This window comes from Rattus norvegicus, chromosome 8 (assembly GCF_036323735.1).
Source record: "Rattus norvegicus strain BN/NHsdMcwi chromosome 8, GRCr8, whole genome shotgun sequence".
NCBI classification, from domain to species: domain Eukaryota; kingdom Metazoa; phylum Chordata; class Mammalia; order Rodentia; family Muridae; genus Rattus; species Rattus norvegicus.
In genome coordinates this window covers 67641918-67666538 of record NC_086026.1, presented here as the reverse complement: position 1 = coordinate 67666538, position 24621 = coordinate 67641918, and the positions used below count along the sequence as shown (strand labels likewise).

Here is a 24621-nt window from a genome sequence, read left to right as displayed (position 1 = left end):
ATCTCAGTCAGCAAAGCCTCTCACTTGCTTTGCTCCGTCCCATATCACACTGCCGAAGGCCTCTCTCTGAGCTGTCAGCAATCTCTCTACCTATCTAGATCCCAAGGCAGGTTTCCATGCCAGAAGCACAGGTCCCAACTCCGTGGTGGCCCAGAGTAGTCGCCGCACACTCCATTACACTTAAATCTACACATGAAAGAACACACAGCACAATAACCTTTGACCCAATTGATAAGATAAAATTGCCCACCTAAACATGCAAAGCCCAGCACCATCCATTCCTTAAGAACATTAATAACAACCTGTAAATACACAGAGCAGAATCTTAACGTCACCTGCCATGTTGTCTACTGGCTACTCTCTCTCCTCTCCTCCATTCCCGTTCCCATCTCCTCCTCTTCCTTCAAACTCTTCTCCCACCCATCCTTCCTTCTCATCCAATGACAGGCCTCCCTCTATCCTGTTCCTGCCCTTACCTGTGTTTTACAAATTAAATGGGGAGAAGGTTCTGGTGATGTCACCTGAGTCCGGAGTATATGACTAGGCAGCTGTCCTTGGGGCAGTGGAATTAGCATCAAATACAGAACTCCAGGGCAAACCATAACAGGGTCTCACTGTGTAGCTTCATACAGCTTGGAACTTACTATGTAGGCCTTGGTATCCTTAAACCTGATTCACCTACCTCCCAAGCGCTGGGTGGAATTACAGGCATGTCCCACCGTGCCTAACCTTCAGTTTCTTTTAAGTTCAAGTTTATGTGATACCGTTCTTATACTACATAGCAGACATGGTATACAAATGGTAGTACTGTGAACACTGACATGGCTGGACTAGAGAGCCCAGCGTGCAGACGGACAGTTCTAGTGTCAGACCACAGATTACATGGAGAGGTGGCACTGGTGCATAGGGAGAATGTCAAGTTTCAAACTGCGTGCTCTGCTTTTTTTTCTGTTAACATTCATATGTTTTCCATGTATTTATATGCCTCACGGTATTACACAGTGTGTATAAAACATGGCTCACTTAATTATTCCCTTACTGCAGAGCACTGAGGGTATTTACGTTTTGCATTTGGGTAAGTTATGCACAGTGAACATGACTGTCCATCCTGGATTTTCGTTTCCTACTTATTTTCAGTAGTTTCCTCCCAGTAGAGTATTCTAAAAGTGAGTCAGAGGCTGCGAGTTTTGTCCCTCACAGAGTCCAGAGCCTAGCGTTTGAAAGCCACCTTACATTAAAAGGAAAGCCCACAGACTCAAGCAGAGGACTCATCTGGTTGTTCTTGCCAGGAGAAGAAAAACCCCCCCATTGACAAGGCAGAATGGGACAGCTTCTTCGATGAGAACGGTCACTTGGCCAAGTCACGAGACTTCATTTGTGTTAACATCCTGGAAAGGGTATGGTCCCCAGGCTACCCTCAGCCTTGCCCTGGCACTGGGGGGTGGCAAGGGGACAGGGGTTGGGCATGGCACTGGGCAAAGCCCTCTGAGTAGGCATCTTGAGAGTTCATGACCTCCATGCCCAGGGACTACATCCCCTCGTGAGGGCAGACGCCTGGAAGTTCCTTACAGGGTACTACTCATGGCAGAGTTCCCGGGATGAGCGGCTCATGGTGGACAGCAACAGAAGGTAGAGACTTCCAGATCCTCTCTCAGTGGGTAGTTTTGGGGTTTCGGGTGGCAGTGGGGATGCGGGGTGGGCATACAGGTTTCTTCTTGTGGATCCCTCATTCTTAGAAGACCCTGATGCTTCTACACAGGACCGCACACACAGAAGGTATAGCCAGGGTTAAGCTGGCACCTCCTTTCCTGCGGCAGGCAGGGGCTTGTCCCACTTTCCCTTATCACCTTTCTCCCAACCCCATCCTTCTCTACACAACCTACCTGTGGAGGGCACAGGAAAATTTTCCCCTAGGCCCAATCTTCACTCCATCCACTGCTACCTCAAAACCCCATGACTGAACTGCCTCTGAGTCTAGGTTCTGCCTCTCTGCCCTGGCAACATCTGTTCTAGTGCCCAGTATGGACTGCTCATGTCCTTGGGTTAGACAGCTCCTGACGACATTTCAAACAGCAATCCCCTTCCTAGTCCTGGCTCCCTCATCTGACCATACCAGCTGCCTGAGGGACTCCCCTAGAGTTAGGGTTATCACTGTTGTGACAAAACACCAAACTCAAAGCAGCTTGTAGAGGATTCTTACCCTGTAGCCTACAGCCGCACATTGCAGTCCATCACTGAGGGAAGTCAGGGCAGGAACCTGGAGGCAGGAGCTGATGCAGAGGCCATGGAGGAGCTGGCTCAGTTCTCCCATCTTGCTCAATCTGCTTTCTTTATAGCAGCCAGAACCAGCCCAGAGGTGGCACCTCCCACAGTGAGCTGGGCCTTCCACATCAATCATTACTCAAGGAAACCACTGACAGGCTTACCTACAGGCTGATGGGGGGGGGGGCAACATTTTCTTAATCAAGGTTCCTTCTTCTAAAATGATTCTAGCTTGTATCAAGTTGAATACAAAGCTAACACACGGAATCCCCACCAGCTTGACCACTCTTTTGGACTCCCTCTGCTCTTGGCTCATTCATTCACTCGTCCTCCCTCCACCCAACTGGCCTCTCTATTCTCTATTTCCCAGAGCCCCACCCTTGGGCCAGTGGGGTTGCTTAGAGAATAGAGGCACCTGCTGCCGACCCTGACAATCTGACTTCAACCCCATAGTGGATGGACAGAGTGGACTCTCACAATCTATCCTCTGAGGTCCACAAGTATGTGGCACACACACACACACACACACACACACACACACACACACACTGAATAAATAAATGCAAAACTCTGTCCTTGCTTCAAGGCCAAGATCAAGCAGGGCACTTCCTCTAGTCGGCCCCGATTGACTGGAGGATCTTCGTAAGTGAGTAGCACGAAACCTTTGAACTTGGCATAGTCTTAGGTTTGGGAGAGAATTCAATTCAAGTTCTAGCATCAACATCACACTCTTGAGTGAATTTCCCAGCTTAAGGCTCAGTCTCCACCACTGTCAAGTTTGGGGTCACAGTACAGGTCACAGAGTGGTGACAATGATCTCATTATAGGAATAGGAATGCCATCATGCACAGGGAAAGAACAGCTATGGTGCATGTTGGTGGGAATGCCACCCAAAGCCACTTCTGTGACCCTGGGACTTGGGCTTGCTGAGCATGGAGCCTGCTGCTTCTCTCCCCTGTGGAGAGCACACTGGGGGAGAGTCCAAGTCCTCCAGTCACCTTGTCTTTGACTCACTACAGGCCTCACCTGTGAGTGCTCAAGGTGGGCTGGGTCTGAATGATCCCACAGTGGATTGTGTCCTTCTTGGAGGTGTTTGTCTTAGGCTGCCTAAGTCTGGGGGGTCTGAAGCAGAAGCTGAGCTCGGCCACAAGGCAGCTCTCAGCCAGGTTATGGAAAAGACAGCTCCACAAGGGACCAGCAGAGAATAGTCCAGGACAGAAGGGATGTGAGTGTCAGACCAGGTACTGAGGGCCCAAAGGAACGGCCCACAGGATTGCTGAGGCAAAGTGCTACAATTGGGGGTTGACAATAACAGACATTTTTTTCTCTGGCATTCTGGAGGCAGAAGACAAGGTTGCCTGCTGGCCTCCTGGGAAGGCACTGAGAGACAGAAGGTTCTTCTCCACACCTCCCACGGAAGCTTCCTTGGCTTGAGGCTACATCCATTCACTCTCTGGTTCAGTGGACACATGCCTTCCGACGTGTGTGTGTGTGTGTGTGTGTGTGTGTGTGTGTGTGTGTGTGTGTGTGTATGTGATAAAGACAATTGTCATTTATAGGTCCCCTAGAAAACACAGAATGATCTCATCTTGAGATTCTTAATCACAATAGAAAAAAACCTTGACTATAAATAAGACCATCTTACAGGTTCTAGGGGGTTACATTTAGGATATGACTTTTAGAGGCCATCCCTTAGTTACTGGACTGACTAAATTTCAGCCTTCAGCATGAGTCCTTCCAACTGAGGGGTGTGTGTGTGTGCCAGAACTGTCTCCACTTCACAGATGAGGAAACTGAGGCTTAGAGAAGGGAGGGCAACATCCCTTTGCAAATACTTGGCTGTTAAGTGGTGATTCCAGGGTTCTGGTGCTACAGGGGGACCATAGAGACCACCCCACATTAAGTTGTCTCCACACTGTACCAGCTTCATGTTGGGGAACACTTACTCAAGGCCACTAAGGCTAAGATGGGTGAAAGCACCACAGGTGGGGACCAGGTGGGCAAAGCCACCCTATTCCCCTTGAGCTCAGCAGCAGCTGTAGCCAGACTGTCCCCTCTCAGAAGGGGAAGATGGTCTTACTCAGCCCCAATGCTGTTCTCTCAGGAGGAACTATAACTCCTTGTGCCAGATGTATGAGAAAATCCAGCCCCTGCTGGAAAATTTACATGGGAACTTCACGGAGACTCGGAACAACATCGGTGAGCAGAGGGAGGGAGGGCTGGGCAGAGGAGAGGGCAAGTGCCATTCACGTCTTTCCCTAGTCATTTCCAGGCACAGGTGACTCCTGGGGCTTGGTAATTGCCTTGATTCTGGCCTGGAATTTTCCTAGCCAAACCTGGGTCAATCCACCACCCATGCCCATGGGCATTCCTAGGTGTGCTTCCCTGACACGGCTGTCCCTATTGCTTTGCCTACCTCTCCCCACCCCACGACTTTGAACTAAATCAGATCTGAATTGGATGGGAGGAGCATTTGAAGGCGAGGAGAAGCCCAGGGCAGCAGGGTATGATGATGAATTGAGTGCTGGGGGCTGACATGCCCTTTGTAGCCACCTGCTAGGGTTTTTTTTTAGAACCTGTCCTCTATGGAGGGAGAGGAAGCAGCCCCTGCTTTCTATGCTGGAGATGACTGACTGTCGCTTCCTGTCCCTTGTCTAACCTAGTGTACGATATTCAGAAGCTGTATGATAAAGATCCCCTGGGCAATGTGCTTGTAGACAAGAAGAAACTGGAGAAGACCCTGCTGCTGAGTTATGTCTGCAATACAAAGGCTGGTGAGCTGCGGGTGGAACCCCAGCCCAGGCTTGCTGGCTCCTTCCTGGATGCTGGCCCATGGTCCATTAGCTCTTCCTCACCGGTGCCCTCCCCTGCAGAGTACCAGCGAGGCTTCCACGAGATGGTGATGCTTTTCCAGCTGATGGTAGAGCACGACCATGAGACCTTCTGGCTATTCCAGTTTTTCCTGCAGAAAACAGTGAGCACTGAGCAGGGCTCGAATCTCCTCCCCTCCACCACCCACCTCAAACACGTCCTCCAGTCCCCAAACACCCTGTAGGTCAGTGGGTGAGCAGTAGAAACCTCAGAGTTCAGGGGGGCTGTTATGGGCCCCACTTTACCAGGCCCAGTGGTGGCACCCTCTGCTGGCCTTTCATTTCCTAAACACAGATCTCCCTTCTGATCCCTTATGGCTCCCCAGGTCTCCAGAATACAGTCCAATATCCCAAGGGCCTCCAAGGCCCTCCAAGGGCACCTTTTAGTTCCTGCCTCCTCCCGTTGTCCCCTCCAATGATCTATAGTCCAGACCCCCTGAAGGACTCAGTAGTAACCAGATACACCCTACTCTGTACCCGGGATGAGGGTATTGCTATCTGAAAAGATGTTATCACCTTCTAGAAGCTTCCCACAACCTGACCTCTCTTTGCTAGGATGTGCTTGCTGAACTTTTCCTCTCAGCTCTGACCTAATCACTGGGGTCACTGCCACATGCTGGACACCTTTGCAGCGCCACCTCCCCCCTACATGTTAAGATGCACATGAGTACATACATGACTGCCCCAGAGATGTACACACGGCAAACAGGCACAGGGGTACACACAAATCAGAGACAGCACATACACACGCACACACACACACACGTACATACATATACACATATACATACATATATACACACGTACACACACATACACACACACGTACATAATACACACATATACATATATACACATGTACTCACACGTACATACATACACACATATACATACATATATACATACGCACACACACACGTACATACATACACATATACACACGTACACACACATACACACACACGTACATAATACACACATATACATATATACATATGTACACACACATACACACTCACACATACATACATACACACATATACATACATATATACACACGTACACACACACACACACACACACACACACACGGAAGTGGATGAACCAGACACATGGCCTCTCAGAATTGGGACTGAGAGGTTGACCTTCTTCCACGATGCTCTCAAGTTGAACTAGGAGGACTGATCCCCTGGTCCCGTCTCTTACAGGAGCACAGTTGTGTCATCAACATCGGTGTAGGCAAGAACCTGGACATGCTCAACAACCTGATCACTTTACTGGACCCTCAGTTTGCTGACCACCTCAGTGAGTGGTCCACAGTTACTATTACTATTCACACCAGCAGGTAGGCCATGGGAGGGCCAGGGCCCAGCCTAGCAGATATCCTCTGGAGGGGAGGAGCAACACGGAGGAGCCTGGGTCTGTGGTGCTAAACCTATGCTCCAAATGGACTCCATGGCTTGTTGGGAAAGTAGCAGGTGAAATTTTCATGTTTCCTATGTCTGCTGTGCTCCGTTGTGTGGTGGCTTAAGCACCTGCTTCTCTCCCAACAGAAGGAAAGGGCTCGGGAGCTGTGCAGTCCCTCTTCCCATGGTTCTGCCTTTGCTTCCAGCGTGCCTTCAAATCCTTCGATGATGTCTGGAGGCTCTGGGAGGTGAGGCACATGCAGCTGGGGACACTTAAGGTAGACGGGACCCCTTCTGTGTTAGGAAAGAAGCTGCAAGTTTTCCTGCCTCCCTTTCTTCCTGGCTTTGGATGATGCTCTGCCATTTGGAGTTTAATTAGGTTATCAACCCTACTCCCCCTTGCGGGAGAATGCTAGAGCATCTGTCCATCAGTCGTGATGCCAGACTCCCCTGATCTCCTATAGGGCAGTCAGCACAGAGGCACCTGCAGCTGCTCCCACCCTCTCCTGCTCTCTGCTGCCTTCCCTGCTCTTCCTTGGCCTTTCCCTTGTCTAGAATGCTGGCTTCTCTTAGAACCTGCTTCCCCACAAGGCAGGCCCCAAGGACACCTGAAATTTTCCCCGACAACAGTCCCTAGGGCCACCAGCAGATGATCCTCTCTAGGAACAAACTCACCACCTCTTGCAGTCCTGCCTCACAGCTGTGCCTAGCTAGAGGGTCCAGCCCAACTGCCAGCCTGACTGTGTGCTATCCCATAATGCAACTCCCGCCTGACTCACCCCTTCATCCTGGATTGCCGACCTCCAAGTCCAAATCGAATATAGCACCCCTACTGCAGATTTTAGACCAGCCCTGGATTGCTAGGCCCTCATTCAAATTCTAGTTTTTCTATGTTCTGTTCTGAGTTTATGGTTTGTGGTAGCTTACTGCCCCCAGGGTATCCTGGTCTCAGGCAACAGGGCTGAAGCCTGATGGCTGCCCACAGGTCCTGCTGACAGGGAAGCCCTGCAGGAACTTCCAGGTGCTGGTGGCCTACAGCATGCTACAGATGGTGCGGGAGCAGGCGCTGCTGGAGTGTATGAGCGGTGACGCCATTCTCATGGTGAGAGTGCCCTTAGCCAGATCCCCTGCCAGCTTAGAGCCTGATCCCTGTACCCATCCCACAAAAGAGTGCAGGCCAATTCTGGTTTATGGCAGCTTTTGTCTCCAGAGGAGAGCAGGTGATAAGAGGAAGTATGGCACACCATGCTGACGGGTTTTAGTAGAATACTTTCAAAGGCCCTGCAACAGTGACAGAGACTGTACTGGTTTAATCATCCAAGTAAGCTTGTGAGGAAACTGAGGCCTTGAATGGTCTAACTACTAGACTCTACTGCCTTGATATTAACCCTTGGCCATGAAGAAAAGGGCCTATGTTCTTTAGATGTGATTTAAAAGTCAGCTGAAGTACGAGGAAACAAAAACACCTTACATGGTACTCCAATTATAAACCTTAGGAAGTTGAGACATAGCAGAACCCCAGGGCTTCCAATACACCCATGTGAAGGCTATGTTTATATTCCCAAAGCATACAATTTGCAGGCACTGTGGCAGGTTGTAGAAACCTCAAGTGCTCCCCAATAACTGCTGTGAGAGTAGCTTTCTTACCTTTGTACTGCCTGTGCCCAAAGGCACAAGGAGTGCTTGCTTACACACACACACACACACACACACACACACACACACACACACTCACACTCACCATCCCCTCCAGGCCTGCAACAAGCTTATCGACCTTGATGCGGATGAGCTGATCTCTGCTGCCTGCGTGGTTTATTCTGAGCTCATACAAAAGGAGGTAAGCTGAGCAGTGGTCCCTCCTCCTCCCCCTCCCCCTCCTTCTCCTCCCTCTCCCCCCTCCTACCCCCCTCTCCCTCCTTTTTCTCCTCCCCCTCCCTTTTCCTCCCCCTCCTCTTCCCCTCTTCCTCCTTCTCCTCCTCCCCCTCCTCCCCCTCTTCCTCCTCTTCCCCCTCCCTTCCCCTCCTCTCCCCTTCCTCCACCTTTTCCTCCTCCCCCTCCCCCGTCCTCCTCCTCCTCCTCCCCCCTCTTCCCCCTTCCTTCCCCCTCCTCCCCCCTCCTCCTCCTTTCCTCTTCCAAGAAGCCTTCCCTGCCTATAGCAGTCACTTGTCTACAGAGACTCTGCCAAGTTCCCTCCCACTAGCCTATAGATGTTGTCGTTCTGCACTGTCTTCTCACTATTGATGCCCTCAGGCAGTCTGATTCCTGGGCTCACAGCCTTCATTTCCCATTCCCTATGTCTTTCCCATGGGGTCCAAGTGCAGACCTGGACCTCCAGGGACTCAGGAGAATGTCACCAGCTGGACAGACTAGAGTGAGAACAAAATCTGATAGTGTCTGTCCATATCACACCTTCCTGGTTCTCCTCATCCCCAGGTTCCTCAGGCATTAAAGGATTTCTTTCTCTAAGGACAGCAACACTCACAATGGATGCATACCCTCAATGGACTGGATGAAGGCCAACTCTTCAACTATGGGGTCAGGATCGATGACTACTGGGGTGAGGGCATAGACAATACAGTGCCATAGAAACCACCTCTGGCCCATTGGTTTGTGATAGTCACATGTCTCCTTCTATCTTGGATTGCATAGTGGTTGAGACCACACAGTTAGTGAGCAGACTTCTGCGAGGCTAGGGAGAAGACACACCGAGACAGGGCTCATGGATCTTCAGAGGTGCAACCTGAAAGTAAATGGGCAGGGTAGGACAACTCTAAGAGCCTCCCAGACATGTCACAGACAAGAGTGAGTATACAGGGATTACCACATCTGAGACTCGAGTTCTAAGGGGAGAGGAACTCTGGCCTTTACATCTGTCCTCATTACCCCTTACTGTCAACATAGTCACCAAATGCTCTCCCATGCTCCAGGCTTCTCACCATCTATGGACGAGCCAACCAAAGCCCTGGCCATTAGGCTGTTCCCCTCCTGGTCTCAACAGTCCACCTCATAACTATTATGAGGTAGTCTTACTCCTCTACCTCCGAGGGTTTCTTGATCTGAGCTGAGCTTCCCAGGCTTCCTCATCCTCTCCTGAGACTGCATTCTAGCCCTTACCCAGGATACTATCCTCTCCTGGAGCAAGAGGGACATGAATTCTATGCCATAGTCCCCTCACGGTCTATGCCCAGCCTACCTAGGCTCTGGAGAAGGGGATGGCCCTACAGAGGGGCTAGGGTTGGCTGGGTGCCTCAGAGTTGCACATTGGTGCAGGCACACACACACACACACACACACACACACACACACACATTTAAATAAATAAGATGTTTTAAAAAATTACTGGAGTCCCATGGTTACAGTCTTTTCCCTCTTGACTGAAGTAGGGCTGAAGAGCCTGTCTTGCTATGATACAATCCCCCTTGATTTTCACATCCTTCCTTACAGCTCCTTCAAGGATCCTCAGGCCTTTTGGAGAACATGTTTGAAATCTCTGTGATGTCTTAAAGATGAGGGTGTTTGAGCACAGACAGTGAACAGTCCAGGTATAGATAAAATTCAAGCTCGGGGGTAGGACATGAGGTCAGAGCCCTTACTCATCTGCTATACTCCCAGGGGACCAGCAGTCCATGGCCTGAGACCTTTTGCTTGTTATATATAACCCGAGCCAGGTATCTGTGAATTGAATCAATTATATCACCCAGTGGGCTTCTCTTAGTAAGGCCTAGTCTAGCATTGAATCAATTATATCACCCAGTGGGCTTCTCCTAGTAAGGTCTAGTCTAGCATTGAATCAATTATATCACCCAGTGGGCTTCTCCTAGTAAGGCCTAGTCTAGCATTGAATCAATTATATCACCCAGTGGGCTTCTCCTAGTAAGGTCTAGTCTAGGCACAGAAGTGTCATCACACCCAAAGTCAGCATTTAAGTACCTGTATTTGGTATAAAAAGTTATCTCAGTACACACTGAGTACTATATTGATGTGTTTAGACTTCGGTAAAATACCTCATCCTTGGCTGTTACCCTAGAAGCTGGGATGTTCCTGACGAACCAGCCTGCTTCCATCTTGGATCTGAAAGTTATCTTATAGTAAAGACAAAATCCTGTTCATGATTAAATCTGTTGCTCAAGGACTGGGCTATGGCCTACTTGTAACCTTAACTACAAATGGTTTTGTACTTCCTGTTCCAGAAAATGGCAACTGTGTCTTTTAAAAAAAATTCTACCTTCCAACTCTTTGTTTCAAAAGGCTGTTCTAACCACCTGTTGTCATGACCATCTTGTTACTTTCTGCTTCTCTAATCCTATCCATTTGCCTGCCGAATCCCCCATTTGGAAACCCTCTACCCCTGAGTATAAAAGCCCTTATTTTCCCATGTCCAAGGCTGAACTCTTGAATTCTGTCTTTAGGGGAGGCAGCCTGTGTACATAATTAAAAAGCTTGCTTTAATTAATTTGACCATGATACTTTGGTCTCTCTCTGTGCATCTTTGGGATTAACAATTCCAATACAAGATGCTGGCTGATTAAGTATGTGGTGTATCCCACACATGGCAAAGGGGATAAGGACATAGCCCTGCAAACTCTGTTTAGATATTTATTTTTGTTGAGACTGTCTCATGTAGCCCAGGCTGACTTGGGACTCTTTTTGCAGCTTAGGATACCCTCGAAGCCTTATTCCCCTGGCTTCTACCTCCTTGATGCTGGGGTGACAGGCTTGTGCCACCAAGCCTGGTTTATGCAGTGCTGAGAATCAAACACAGGGACTCATGGATGCTAGGAAAGTACTCTATCAGTGAGCTACACTCCCAGGTCCTCTTTTCATTAGGGAGATAACTCATTCATAAAGGGGGAGCTCTCACGACAGTGACAACCATGTGTCTGGGGCTCTGCCTCCTCATGCTTCATAAGTCCCACTATATGAACACAGATGATAGTATTAGTTGGGAGCCACCTGCTGTCCCAGTCCCAACTGTTTGGATGAAAGCAGCACAAACACTGTCCCCATGGCCCTTAGAGTTGAGTAGGGGCTGGGTATCACTACAATGACAGCCTTAGGGGCTGTTTCTGGTTTACCTCAGGCTCTGCTGTCCTCCATTAACGGATCTGGTTCTCTTTAGGCCAGGCTCTCATTTCAAAGACCACCCTGTGTCATTCAGTAATTAAGGACCCACAAGTAGTCTGAGATGCTGAAGGGCAGGCTGTGAAGGGGGTGTGCAGGAGGCTCTGCCCATCTTCCCTTTTCCTTCTTTCAGCCAGTTATTTCTTTGGTAAATTTGGGGGAAGCCCCCAGGTAGCCATACCCATTACATCAAGTTCGGGCTCTCTGGATGGGAGGGGAGGGGTTGGGTGGATGCTGGGGGCAGGGCTAGGCTGGGGCCCAGGTCTAGGTGGGTATGCATGACTCACTAGGTGGAGAGGTAGGGTAGCCTGTCAGGAGAGGATAGCAGGGACGACAGGGTGGCATACTATTATTCTCTTCTGACAGACTCTGGAGCTTACCCACCTCTCCACCTGGAGCACTCCCCAGGATCATTCTAGAAATAAGCATTCCAGCTTTTTTTTTCTGAACCACCACATAAAAGAATCTCTTGGAGATGGGGGAATTAATAAGTACCCGAGTCTTAAAGACCTGACCCTCACCTGCAGTGATATGCAAATCATACCCAAACACCCACAGTGCAGTATTCAGAGGCTGGAAGCAAATAGATGCAAATGCATGCAACAATTATGCAAACGAGGGCAGCCCCAGATTAATGGCCCCCATCCTTCATCTAGGCAGCAGCTGTCTCTTTAGGGGTAAGCATGGGTGGCAGCTGAATGAACTGTTAGAAGCATCCTGAGGAAGGGTCAGCTCTCAGGTTAAGAGGGGACACCTGGCTTGCTGATCCTCTGCTCTGAAAAGTCTCCGTGTGTTTAGCATCCTGGCAGCATGTTTTCTGACGGATCCTGGTCTTGAGTCTCAAGTTTGTTTGTTTTTTAACTTTTTTTATTGATTCTTTATGAATTTCACATCATGTACCCCAATCCCACGCATCTCCCCATCCTTCCATATCTGCCCTCCACCCTTGCAACCTCCCCCCTCTCAAAGAAAACAAAAAATAAAAATAAGTCAAGTAAAATAAAATCTCACCATGGGAGCTACATGGTTCATGGTGTGTCACACGGTGCGCCCTTTTGCCCAAACTGCTTTACTTGCAAATGTTCATTGCAATGAGTCATTTGTCTGGTTCCAGGCCTCTGGCTTCTGCTACATTGTCAATACTGGATTCTCACCATGACTCCTCTCAGATATCCTGATGTCGCCTTGTGTCATGGAGATGTCAAGGACTGGTTCCTTCCCATACTCCAGAAATTCATAAATAGGGTAGATGATGTGCAGGTCAACTCATAGCCCTGGATCTGGGCCTGGGTGGCAGTTGAGTTGGTCATCCTGCCAGCTCTCTTACCTGGGGACCACAAGGGCCAGCTCCTGCTTTGCCTAAGCAAGGGACAGGGCCAGCTATCCGGCTCTCATACCCTTGGGGCTGGCTTTTCTGTGTCCATTCCATCAGAGCCAGTTCTACCTCACTGCCCAAGTGAGATGGGGGGCCCAATTCCCCGAGTGCTACAGCCAGTGAGGAGTGAGGCCAGTTTATCAGCTCTCATGCCCTGCCTGGGACCAGCTCTCCCAAGATTCTCAGGCAAGGGGCAGGGCCAGTTCCCCCCTTCACTCATGCCCTCAGGGCCAGTTTTCCATACACACTACCAGGGCCAGCTCTTCTGTGCTGCCCACATGAGGTGCAGGATGGGGTATGTGGAAACATTTCCTGGAATGCAGCCAATAAGGGGTAGGGCCAGCTGTGTAACCCTCAGACATCAACATGGCCCCAAGGATCAGGGCCATCTGCAAAACCTTTGGTGGTAATAGGGGCCATAAACCCTGCATGGGATCTATAGGATGTCCACAGACTCCTGCAGCTGCAGGGCCACAGACCCAGACATGGTCAGGACATCATCATGGCCTCAAGTAACAGCACAGGCTCTCACATCAGGCTGTTCCTCACCACCCTCGTGTCTCCAGTTCCATCTCTCTTCATAGTGCACGGACCATTCTGCTTCTCTTCCTCTCCCGTCTCTCCATCACATACTTGCTTATTAAGGTGGTCGGCAGGGAGTCTCTGGGCTGTCTTTGTCTGTGCCACGTGGTGGTAGGTAGGGGCTTGAGTCTCAGTTTTAATGCTAGACAATTTTGTGTGATGCTATTCCTGAAAAGCCAAACAAACCTATTCACCCCTGATAGGGAACCATTGACAAAGCAAAGATACCACAAAAGTCCAACCAGTGTTCCCAGGGAGGCACAAGCAAATGTCTACTCACCCTCAATAGGAAGTGATGGCAGACCAAAGTAAGGAAGTTCATTGGGTAAATCAATGAGTTTATTGGGAGTTACTAACAGAATGAAGTGTGGATGAGTGCTTGCTTACAGGAGCAGAAATGACTTGAAGTCAGTTGTATCACCGAAGTTCACCCCAGCATGGGTGAAGAGCTCATGAGAACTGGAAACCTGGAGCCCACTGCATAACTTGCCGGTAACTCAACAGATTGGAGAGTATCTCCTGCAGGTAGATCAGTTGGTCTGACCCCTTCTGGGCAGCTCAGTTTATTTGAGTGTCTTTTAGCAGTCTTTCTAGTTTACAGAAGCTTGGGGAGGGAGGAAATCTAGTACTTCTGAACAGTTTCAGGAACTTCCTAAAACTTCTGAGGTGTTTACTTCAAGCTTCCATGCTGAATAGAGTCTGCCGTGGGTATCATAATGATCTAAATAGGAATGTTTCATCTGGGAGGAGACTGCTACACAACAGGCTCTGGACTTCGGAGGAATGGTGGTGATGGCAGTGATGGGGACGGTGATGGAGGTAAATGCAGAGACAGTGGTGGACATGACGGTTGGGAATATGGATGGTTCTTGACTATGGTCACGCCATTTTTGTAAGACTCTTCCATCTAAACTATGACAATTCCTGAAACCAAAGTAATTTCTTTCCTAGAACTAAAGTGTTAATCTAGATTCTTTCTGTTTCCACCCTACTGACCACGCCCCTAAGCTCAAGCAGCCAATCACAAGAGGCACTTAATTGATCACCTGGCATTCTTTTCTTTTTCTTATCCCATATTCTTCAGCCTACCTTATTTCCCTAAGTAGTCCTCGTAAGAGCCAATGTGGCCCCAAAGTGAAGAGTTTCAGTTCCCTTCTCCTACTCCATCTTCTGCTCTCCAACTACCCCAGTCTATAAGTCTATACCCCAGACAACAGGTCTGGTTTTCTTACAGTAGACACCCTCCATTGCCGGTCTCTTCCCTGATGAAGCCTGTGCTATCGCTGAATTGCTCAATCTCTTCCCTGTCTTTTCTTCTCCCCAAGCTTACAAGGTCCTTGATTTAAGATGGCTCAATACAGAACTTCTCGGTTTTACAGTGGTGCAAATGTGATACACACACTGCTAAAAGCATAGCTCTAGGGGCTGGAGAGATGGCTCAGCGGTTAAGAGCACCGACTGCTCTCTTCCAGAGGTCCTGAGTTCAAATCTCAGCAACCACATGGTGGCTCACAACCATCTGTAATGGGATCTGATGCCCTCTTCTGGTGTATCTGAAGACAGCTACAGTGTACTCATAGATAATAAAAAAAAAATAAAAGAAAGAATAGCTCTAAATAGTCTTTTTTTTAAACTTTTGTTCTGTTTTTTTAAGTCACTAAAGATTGGACCTAGGGCTTCATTCATGCAAGGCCAGTGCTCTATCACTGAGCTATATGCTCAGCCTTTTCTTTTCTTTAAAGACAGGGTCTAGCTAGGTCACCCAGGCTGTCCTTGAACTCAAAATCTTTTGGCCTCGGTTGCCCCAGTAAATGAGATTATGTGTCTTCGCCAACACGCCTGGCTGAGTTTTACATTTTCATTTCTTCTCAGGCTACCCATAGACTATATGTAGCACATCCTCTTCCGCTGTGATGCTCCATACATTAAATGTAGATGTCTTTCTCATTAGGGCGTTTTCAGTTCATAAGGCTTGTCGAGGAGGCATAGGCCCCATCGTAAGCGGAGGAGTGTGTGGCTGAGAAAACGCCCAGGGTGGAGGTGAAGGTGACGGTGGTGATCTGAGCAATAGCAGTGGTGACCACAGAGGTAAGGGTGGCTCTGGGGATGGTAACGGGTACGGGAACACTGGCAGTGCTGGCACTAGTCACGGTAACAGGATATCAGGTGGAGAGGCAAGACTGTGGGCAAAATGTGCCAGGGCAAGACCATGGAGAGGCTCCTCCATCTTTTATTCTTGTTGAGGCCACTTTTGGTTTAACTTGAATCTGATCTCCTCGATGGAGGAACCCCATGGAATGTTACCCAAGTCTATTCTAGGAACCCAGGGCCGAGATGCACCCGCAAGCTTAGCTTCTGTTAAAATGCTTGCTTGCCAAGCAGGATACCAGGATGTGGTTTTTTTTACCTTTAAAAACCCCTCACTGGAGATGGGGGAGGAAGAATGGGATGAGGAACTGTCAGAGGGCAGAACGGGAGGGGGATAACGACTGCACAGTAATAAAAGATTAAAGATAAAAACAAAACCAAAAACACGTGGCACTAGACTTGGGTCCTGAATATCTAAGTGTAATCCCAACCATCTGGAGTATAGAGTTTCAATTGGCTATAAGCGGTGTTTGAGCGGTCACCTCTAGTGTGCTTCCTCAAACACAATGAAGAGATGACAGAGGTCATGTTAATCACCGACATCATGGAAAGGATGTCACTGTAAGGGTGAGGAAAGTCATGGTGAAAAATGGTGTGGCATCTGATTAGTCTCATGATGGGACCATCTGAAGGCCCTGGGGTGCTGGCAGTATGGCTTAGTCCAAGCTCAAAGGCCCGGACCATGGAAGTCAATGGTGTAATTTATTCTGAGGCTCTACTAGAGGCCACTAGTCCTAGTGTCTCAAGGCCACTGGGCCTCCAGGTCTGATGTTCAAATCAGCAGGAAGAGTCTAGCTTCAGCAGTCTAGTTGCTACCTAATGCTAACCATCACAGTCAGATGACCCTTCAGGAGTACCCCAAAATCATCCCAAAAGCAATAGCAGAGACCCCTCCAGAACTGGCAGTTTTCCACCGTAAGTATGTACTTATTGGCTCTCAATGATCCAGCTCCTTTCTGAGGAACCCGCATTTCCACATGACATTCTGCAAAGGGCACTTCTCCTCCTCCAGAAGTGCCAGATTCCACCAGCTAAGGGGGCCTGCCCCTCTCATCCACCACCCTCTGCCAGGAGTTTTTGAGAGTCACTGGGTCATCTTTACTCTCTACCTAATGTAAAACAGAAGGGGCGGAAACGTAATTGCCTGGGTAAGAACTGCATTGTGGGGTGGGGAAAAGGAATCTACTGGTGTCTGCCTTTTAGGAGTACTAAACCTGCTTTGGCTTCGGATGTGCTGGGAAGGGCGCTTAGGGCAGATGCAGCTTTGGGATTCCATGGACTGCTCACAGCCCCAGAGCCCGTGAGTAGGTGCAGTAAGGACCATGTCTTCTCCCATATCGTCTTTATCAACATGACTTCTTTCCCTAACACTCCCCTCTCCCTCTCTCTTCCTTCCTCCATTCCTCTCTTACCCCCGTATTTCACTATGACAATAAACTTTATCTTAAGGGCCCAGATGGTGGCCCATTTCCCTGGGGGTGGTTTGAAGAGAGCAGGGTCCTAGGGAAGAGCTGTTCTCCCAGGAAAAGGAAGGCACTGCAACAGTCTTACTCCTGAGCACAGGGCCTCAGGGAGATGCTGACTGCTGGCCACGGTCAGATCAGTGTGCGTCTAGAGATGAAAGCAAGTTTCTACGACCTGTTTCCCACTCTGAGAAACCATCCGAAGGCCTCTCTGATGCCTTTCAAACCTAAAACTGGCTGTACTCCACAGAAACAAATGTGAAAAAACAAATACAATTTAATTGCAATATTTAAAAAGCAAAAAAGGGGGCTGGAGAGATGGCTCAGTGGTTAAGAGCACTGACTGCTCTTCCAGAGGTCCTGAGTTCAATTCCCAGCAACCACATGGTAGCTCACAACCATCTGTAATGAGATCTGATGCCCTCTTCTGGTGTGTCTGAAGACAGCTACAGCATACTTATAATAAATAAATAAATAAATAAATAAATAAATAAATAAATAAATAAATCTTTAATTAAAAAAGCAAAAAAGAGCCAGGCAGGTCTACAATCTCAGCTTTTGGAAGACTGAGGCAGAAAGAATATGTCAGTCTGGGCCACACAGCAAGACTCTGTCTAAACAAAAAGAGAAACAAGTGGCTACATTTATTTCATCCAGAATATACAAAATATTATTTCAACAAGTAATCAGTATAAAGTCACCCATAACATTTTGATAAATTTTTTATGGCATTTAGTCTTCTCAATCCACACCTACCTATCACCTCCTGGTTTCTGGTGTTCATTCTGACTGTACTGACCGTCCTATAGGCTGCTGGTTCTCTCACGAGTCCCATAGCAGCTGGAGCCGAAGGGTCTGAGGAACTTGAGTTTTATGACCTGAGACCTAAGCCCTTAGTTTGTCCACTAAGGTTGTCCTAGGACCTCCTGGGGGAAAGAACCTGCTGGTCTAGGACCCTGGCTCACAGTTGGGTTCTGCCCTACAAAGGTTTCGTCTTACATCCTGTCCGAGCTCAGTCCTAAGTGCCATCTAAGATGCTAATCTGTACCCCCGAAGCGCCTTGCCCTGGACTGTACCCCTCCTGCTTAGCAGGGAAGGCCCCAGGACCTATAAGAGGCTAAAAGGGAAATTAGGCAGTGTGATGGTTTGACTTGGCCCATAGGGAGTGGCACTATTAGCAGGTGTGGCCTTGTTGGAGGAAGTGTGTCATTGTGGGGGGTGGGCTTTGAGGTCTAGTATGCTCAAGATACATCCAGACAGTCTCTTCCTTGCTGCCTGCAGATCAAGATGTAGAACTCTGTGTTCTGTCTCCAGCACCATGTCTGCCTGGATGCTGCTATGTTTCCCACCATGGTGACAATGGACTTAACCTCTGAAACTGTAAGCAAGCCCCAGTTAAATGTTAGCCTTTATAAGAGTTGCCTTGGTCACAGTGACTCTCCACAGCAACGAAACCGTATCTAAGACAGGTGGTGCCAAGAAGAGGGTAAGAAAGGACTGAGAGCAGGACCATGTGTCAAAGATATAGATGTGGGGTGTGGGAGACAGGAGATGACATAGGGCCAGAGGGGAGCCTAGGATGAGAAAAGAAGAAACTATTAGGGTCTCATTTACCCTTCCATTTGCATATATGTGCACGGGTGTGCACACCATATACACACACACACCACACACCACACACCACACACACACACACACACACACACACACACGGAGAGGAAGAGGGAGAGGGGGAGGGAGACATCAAGATGTGAAGTTGGTTTATCTGGGCACACACAGACAGGACAGGGAAGGGGGAGTTATGAAGAAGAGCTGGGAATTACCTACTCTGGAGTGGTTAGAGATGTGGGCAGCAGCCTTCTGCAGATGGCCTGGGGGTGCTTAGCCTAAGGTGAGGCCTTTGTGCCATAGGTCTACGAAGAGAAGAGAGTCAAGGACTTTGAGGTGGCCAGACTAGGAGCCATAGGCCAGCTACCCTGGAAGGGTTTTCTCACTCAGTCTGTTGCTTCGGATGGAAGGGAGTCAGATGTGGACCTTGTTGTAACCATATACTCCTTACTGTCCTGCTGTGCTTGGCATGACAAGGTCTAAGGGCTGAGCTGTAAGCCTTAAACTCCTGCAAAGCCACCTTTGAACTCACAGACCCCCAGGAACCAATACAAGGCTATGTGAGAACTTACCAAGGTTGCTCCTCTCTGGGTGCAAGCAGACCTTGGCAGACAGTGCCTCTGTGCCAAGCAAACAGTGTCCAATGTGGATCGATGTGGAGCCTCACTTCCTCTCAGTAGCAGCTGGCACACAAGCTCAGTCCTTCATTCAGTTCCCAGAGTTGACAGTGTACACTGTACAAGTCAAACCTGAAAGCCACAAGCCATCAGCACCTTTTCCTGTGTCCCCCTCTTCCCCTAGACCAGAGGCCCAGCACTGTGGAGCTAAACTCGATGAGGCACAGATGGGATGGCACACATGCTGGACCAAGGAGTCCAGAGTATCAGGGGTCTAGACCCAGTTACAACTGGGCGATCACTGTTAGCTTTTACATGGGTGTTGGGGATTTGAACTCAGGTCCTCATGCTTGCATGGCAAGTACCTAACTTACCTCCCAAGTGGCCATCCTTGCCTTTTCGAGCTTTAGGTGCATTGATCAGTTATCTGTGGCTCAGAGCCATTTCCTTCCATCATCCCAACCTCTTACTACCATCCCCATACCTCCCAACTTCTCCCTCCACCTTCTTGCTACCTTCTGGTGAGAATTCTTGTGATTACATTCAGGACCCACTTAAATTACCCAAGATAACCCCCCCCATTGTAAGATCCTTAACAACCACATCTGAGAAGTCTTTTTGCCATATGAGAGAACAAGTTCTGAGCATAAGGAAGCAGTTGGTCTCCTACTACGGCCTTTCTCATCTCTTGTCAACCATCCTGTTAATACTGCCCTACCCAAGGACACATGGAGGGGATGGAGGGTGAATGCCTGTCTCTCCACCTGATAATTCCTTAGTCCTGGCTGTTTGAGGCACCCCACTACTAGGAAGGCATAAGCAGCCTGTCTCCTTTTTTCTCCATCTCTAAATATAGTGGCTTTTCAAGACCTTGCTGCTTCGGGAAGCCTTCCTCAGCACAGACAGAACAGCTGCCTCCCCTCTGGGATTGCTCACTGAAACCTCTGCGGGGCATGCTCCACAGCCTTCTTTGTTCACCTGCCCATCCGCTTTTACACACCACCATCTCTTCCCTACCTTAGGTTAGGTCTTTCTCATCCCCACTCCCCCACCCCATTCTCCTTACCTCTGCAGTGCAAAGCCTAGTACGGGGTCTACTCCCCTGGAGAGCAGGGGCCTTGTCTGTGTCCAATCAATCAAATAAATGTTTACAGAACTAGGTCATGCTGAGCCATTCCAGGATTCCCGAGGAAGAGGACAAAAGTGCAAGGTGGCAGCTGAGCATTTTGACTGCTCGGTCTGACTCAGTGTGGGCTGGAGTACTCTGGGGGCACCAGGACAGACTGGCAGCAGGTGGGGTGGCCCGAGGCCACTCCTGCAAGCCCACCTACTCCCCCAAACCCTGCTCCCCGCCAGCCCTCAGCCCATCTTTTCCAATACCAGGTTGCTTCGAGAAGTTTACTGCCTCCTGCACTTGTCAGAACGGCACACGGTCTCTGGGTAGCCTTCCCTCTGATTCTCTCAGTATCACATTGCTGTCTGCTTTGGTCCCTTTCCTCCGGATCACCAAACAACTCCATGATGCTCAGTCCAAGCGACTCCACTGGGTCCTCACTGTAACAGGCACTCTGGTGTTCCTACATGGCACCCTTGTTCCCCAGCCTCTCTTTCTGATGGCATTCTCTGGTCTTGGCCTGAACCTGGCCCATGTGTAAGTTTGAGGGAAGTCAGGGAGAGATTAACTCACAGGAGGCCCTGGGTGGGAGAGATAGGAACTGGTGGGTAAATACTCCCTGTTGCTCAACCCTGAGTAGGATAGTTCTGAGGCCTGCTCTGCAGTTAGAAACCCAGGAGGAAGGAGTCCCAGCAGCCTGTGGTAGTGACCCGCTCATTAGCACCCCCTGCAGCCCTCTGTGATGGCCCGCTCATTATCACACCCTCATCCATCACTCTTTCCCTGCCTCACGGCTTTGCTCCCTCATGTCTCCTGGCACCATGTCCCAAGCCTGTGTGCTCAGCAAATCGTCTGGGTGCTGGGGTTGCTGGCATGTGCTGTGACACCCATCTTGCTCTCCTGTCATAAGAAAGGAGAAAGGAGCACAGGGGACTTCAGCAAATACTTTAGGTTGGGGTTCTGCTGGATTCAGACCCTTCCCCGTCATGTGGGGTATGCAGATATCAGTTTGGCTTGGCTTGAAAAGAAAAATCAAACGTGCACATCTTTTCCCAAGTACACATTCAGTCCTGTCATGGCGAGACCCTGGAGTTCACTGTGGCGTGGCAATGGCTACAACTCCCCTTCCTAGCATGCTACCAAAGCCTTTACTTACCTCCCATTTGCTTCCAATTCTTGGTCGCTCAATCCCCTTGCAGCTGTTCAGGTCCCACCTATGAGGGTGCTTCAAGGAACAGCAGAATCATGTGCCTGGGGGAAGATGGAGGTTCTGATGAATGTCCCAGGAATCCTTGTGCCTCCCACCCAGGGAGTATGACTGGAACGCATCTCACCCGTCCAAATGCCAGGAAGGAGTCAGACATCCTGGACTCAAGGGGGATGGGGTGGGGGTGGGGGAGTGACAAGTTCCTGGGCTCCAACACTGGATTGGTGGCCTAGGCAGTCTCCTGGCCTCTGACACTGTGGATTGGAGGTCTATGCAGCCTCCCAGGATCTAGCCCTGTAGGTGAGTAGCCAAGCTTTTCTCTCAGGCTCCGGCTGAGCTCCTGAGAGTCTCAGCTGCTCAGATGCAGAGCCAGGGGGCTTGCGGTGCTGCTTCTGTAGATAGGAAAATTCTGTTGCAAATTTATAATTCTCCACCACTTTCTCTGGGAAGCTGAGTCCCAGAAGCCCTCAGCTCTGTCGCTTTGAAGGATGACAAGGCAAAGAGAGGGCGAGGCTGGAGAATAGGGAATTAGGTGGAGACTTCGAAGATTAACATTTGACAGGTGGCAACATCAACATCAAAAGACTAGATGCTGGCCCACCTGGGCTTCATTCAAGGAGCGCGCTCAAAAGCTCCCAGGTACTTTATATAAACTTGGGAAGGGCAGGCACTATGTGAATGACACACAGAAGGTTACGCCAGGCCACCCCTCTCCTCTCCTCTCTCCCTCTCTTGGAGTTGGCCCACAGGCTGGGTCTGACGCACTTCTAAGTTTGTCTGTAATTCTCCTTTAATAAATTATCCCTTTTCTGCAAGGATCCACGTGTCTCAGGACAGTTCCTTGTAAATAGACATGAGAACCTGGCTTCTGGAAAGGCGAAGGAAGAAAAAGGAACTGGGAGGTATCAGGGATGCACAACTGAATGCAGCAGCACAGGGAATGCTAGGGTGTGGTGATCCCCTGGGACTCAGTGGCATTGAGGAAGTTAAGCTGTGTGAGCTTTGCCATTTTGTCTAATTACCTGAGTGCCCCAGACTCAAATCCACAGGTATAACATCTTAGAAAGCCAGCCATGGCAAAATGGCAAGATGTTCCCTCTCTCTCTCTCTCTCTCTCTCTCTCTCTCTCTCTCTCTCTCTCTCTCTCTCAACAAAGCCGCCACTGGCCTATTTCCACTCACCCACCCACCCCTTTTTAACATTTGAAAATGAGAGTCAGGTTTCTAAAGGTAAATTAATCACAGCCTATGGAAATTAGATTCAATTTCTCTCTGTCTCTTTTCCTCTTCCCAGCTTATGGCACTCCATGGATGGGGCCCAAGAGAGTCCCTAGATTCTCTGAGAAATGTATGCATTGACAGCAGCTGCTGAGCCCAGACGTAAGAGTGGGAGGCAGCTACCAGGTGACTGTCCATATATAACCTGTGAGATGTTTGGATTCCATAGGGACTTGGGCCTTGAAGGTAGATGGCTCATGTTATCATGGGGCTGACTGTACCACAGGCTTCAGGAAATAACCATGTGCCACTGTCACGATCTTCGCTAGTGACGTCACTAGCATGGCAAGCTAAGATTGCAACCGTCACATGACTAGACAAAATGGCGGTGCTCACACAACTGCTTACCTTCCCCAGTGACACTGTGGGATCACCATACTCTAGAATTCCTTGTGCTGGCAACACCCACTTGTACATCTCTGCCTTCTCCCAGTTTCCTTCTTTCTCCCTTTCACCCTCCCAGATGCCTAACAGGATCACAGAAACAGGTGATCCAGACAGGACCCCAACATAGGCACTACAACAGCTCTTAACTGCTTTTTCTTCACACCTAACACAATTTCACCAGAGACCTGTCCGTACCAGGGATAGGGGAGGGGGTGGGGGGGGGAAGGGATGCATGTAAATTGAGTATCCACTCCATTCCTGCAAGATCTTACTGGCCTATAGCTTTGAATGCTAATACCTCCTGGTGCCCCAGGCTTCATGTCTCTTCATTATAGGGATAATCTCCAATGGGACAAGGGCGGATATCTGAGGACCCATCCCAATGGAAAGAGTGAGATTCTCTAGCAGGACAGCAAAAAATCAATATCTAGTGATGTCCTGTTCCCCTCCCTGAGAAAAAAGAGGACTTGAGTAAGGCTAAAACGATAGGTTCTTTGCCTCCTCGACTCCGATGTACAGTCCATGCTTATTTACTTCTGCTCTGTTATATCCTAGCTGCTCTCAGGTCCTTGCTGTTTATTTACTGTACATAGTCCTATCGCCATGGGGACAGAGATAATTCTCCAGCGAATAAGCATTAGAGACAAAGGAGGAAAACCCCACCCACTTGCATTTTTTAATTTAGTTTAATTTTATGTGTTATGAGTATTTTGCCTGCATATATTTTGTCTGTGCCCCTGGAGGTCAGGAGAGGGTGTCAGATCCCCTGTAAGTGGGGTTATATGGTTGTGAGCTGCCATGTGGGTGCCAGAAATCAAACAGCCCTCTGGAAGGGCAGTCCCATTGCTCTTCTGAGCAAGTCCCGTTCTTCTTCTTCTTCTTCTTCTTCTTCTTCTTCTTCTTCTTCTTCTTCTTCTTCTTCTTCTTCTTCTTCTTCTTCTTCTTCTTCTTCTTCTTCTTCTTCTTCTTCTTCTCCTCCCCCTCCTCCTCCTCCTCCTCTTCCTCCTCCTCCTCCTCCTCCTTCTTCTTCTTCTCCTCCTCCTCCTCCTCCTCCTTCTTCTTCTTCTTCTCCTCTTCCTCCTCCTCCTCCTCCTCCTCCTCCTCCTCCTCCTCCTCCTCCTTCTTCTTCTTCTTCTTCTTCTTCTTCTTCTTCTTCTTTTCTCTCTTCTTTTTAGACTTTTTTT

General features: G+C 49.2%; 1 protein-coding gene and 1 long non-coding RNA gene across 4 annotated transcripts in view; one reads left to right on the top strand and one right to left on the bottom strand.

The window, feature by feature from the left end:
• The window catches only part of Tbc1d21 (TBC1 domain family, member 21), a 12150-nt gene extending 3020 nt beyond the window's left edge, over window positions 1-9130 (top strand). Inside the window, 10 exon segments of the mRNA NM_001014210.1 lie at window positions 1290-1397; window positions 1526-1629; window positions 4367-4461; window positions 4926-5036; window positions 5136-5236; window positions 6341-6437; window positions 6686-6786; window positions 7524-7640; window positions 8292-8375; window positions 8972-9130. Of these exon segments, the coding sequence (NP_001014232.1) occupies window positions 1290-1397; window positions 1526-1629; window positions 4367-4461; window positions 4926-5036; window positions 5136-5236; window positions 6341-6437; window positions 6686-6786; window positions 7524-7640; window positions 8292-8375; window positions 8972-9004 (951 nt within the window). The 3' untranslated portion in view covers window positions 9005-9130.
• A 2003-nt stretch (window positions 9131-11133) lies between these two features.
• Window positions 11134-24483, bottom strand: LOC120094174 (uncharacterized). 3 transcript variants are annotated; one of them, XR_005488223.2, is made up of 3 exons: window positions 21723-24483; window positions 19408-19584; window positions 11134-19140 (listed from the first exon to the last, which is right to left on the bottom strand). It is a non-coding gene; the product is annotated as an uncharacterized LOC120094174 (long non-coding RNA). The 3 variants fall into 3 exon arrangements; XR_005488224.2 differs by having other exon boundaries at window positions 11134-17841; XR_010054193.1 differs by having other exon boundaries at window positions 11134-13784.
• Window positions 24484-24621: the final 138 nt, after the last annotated feature.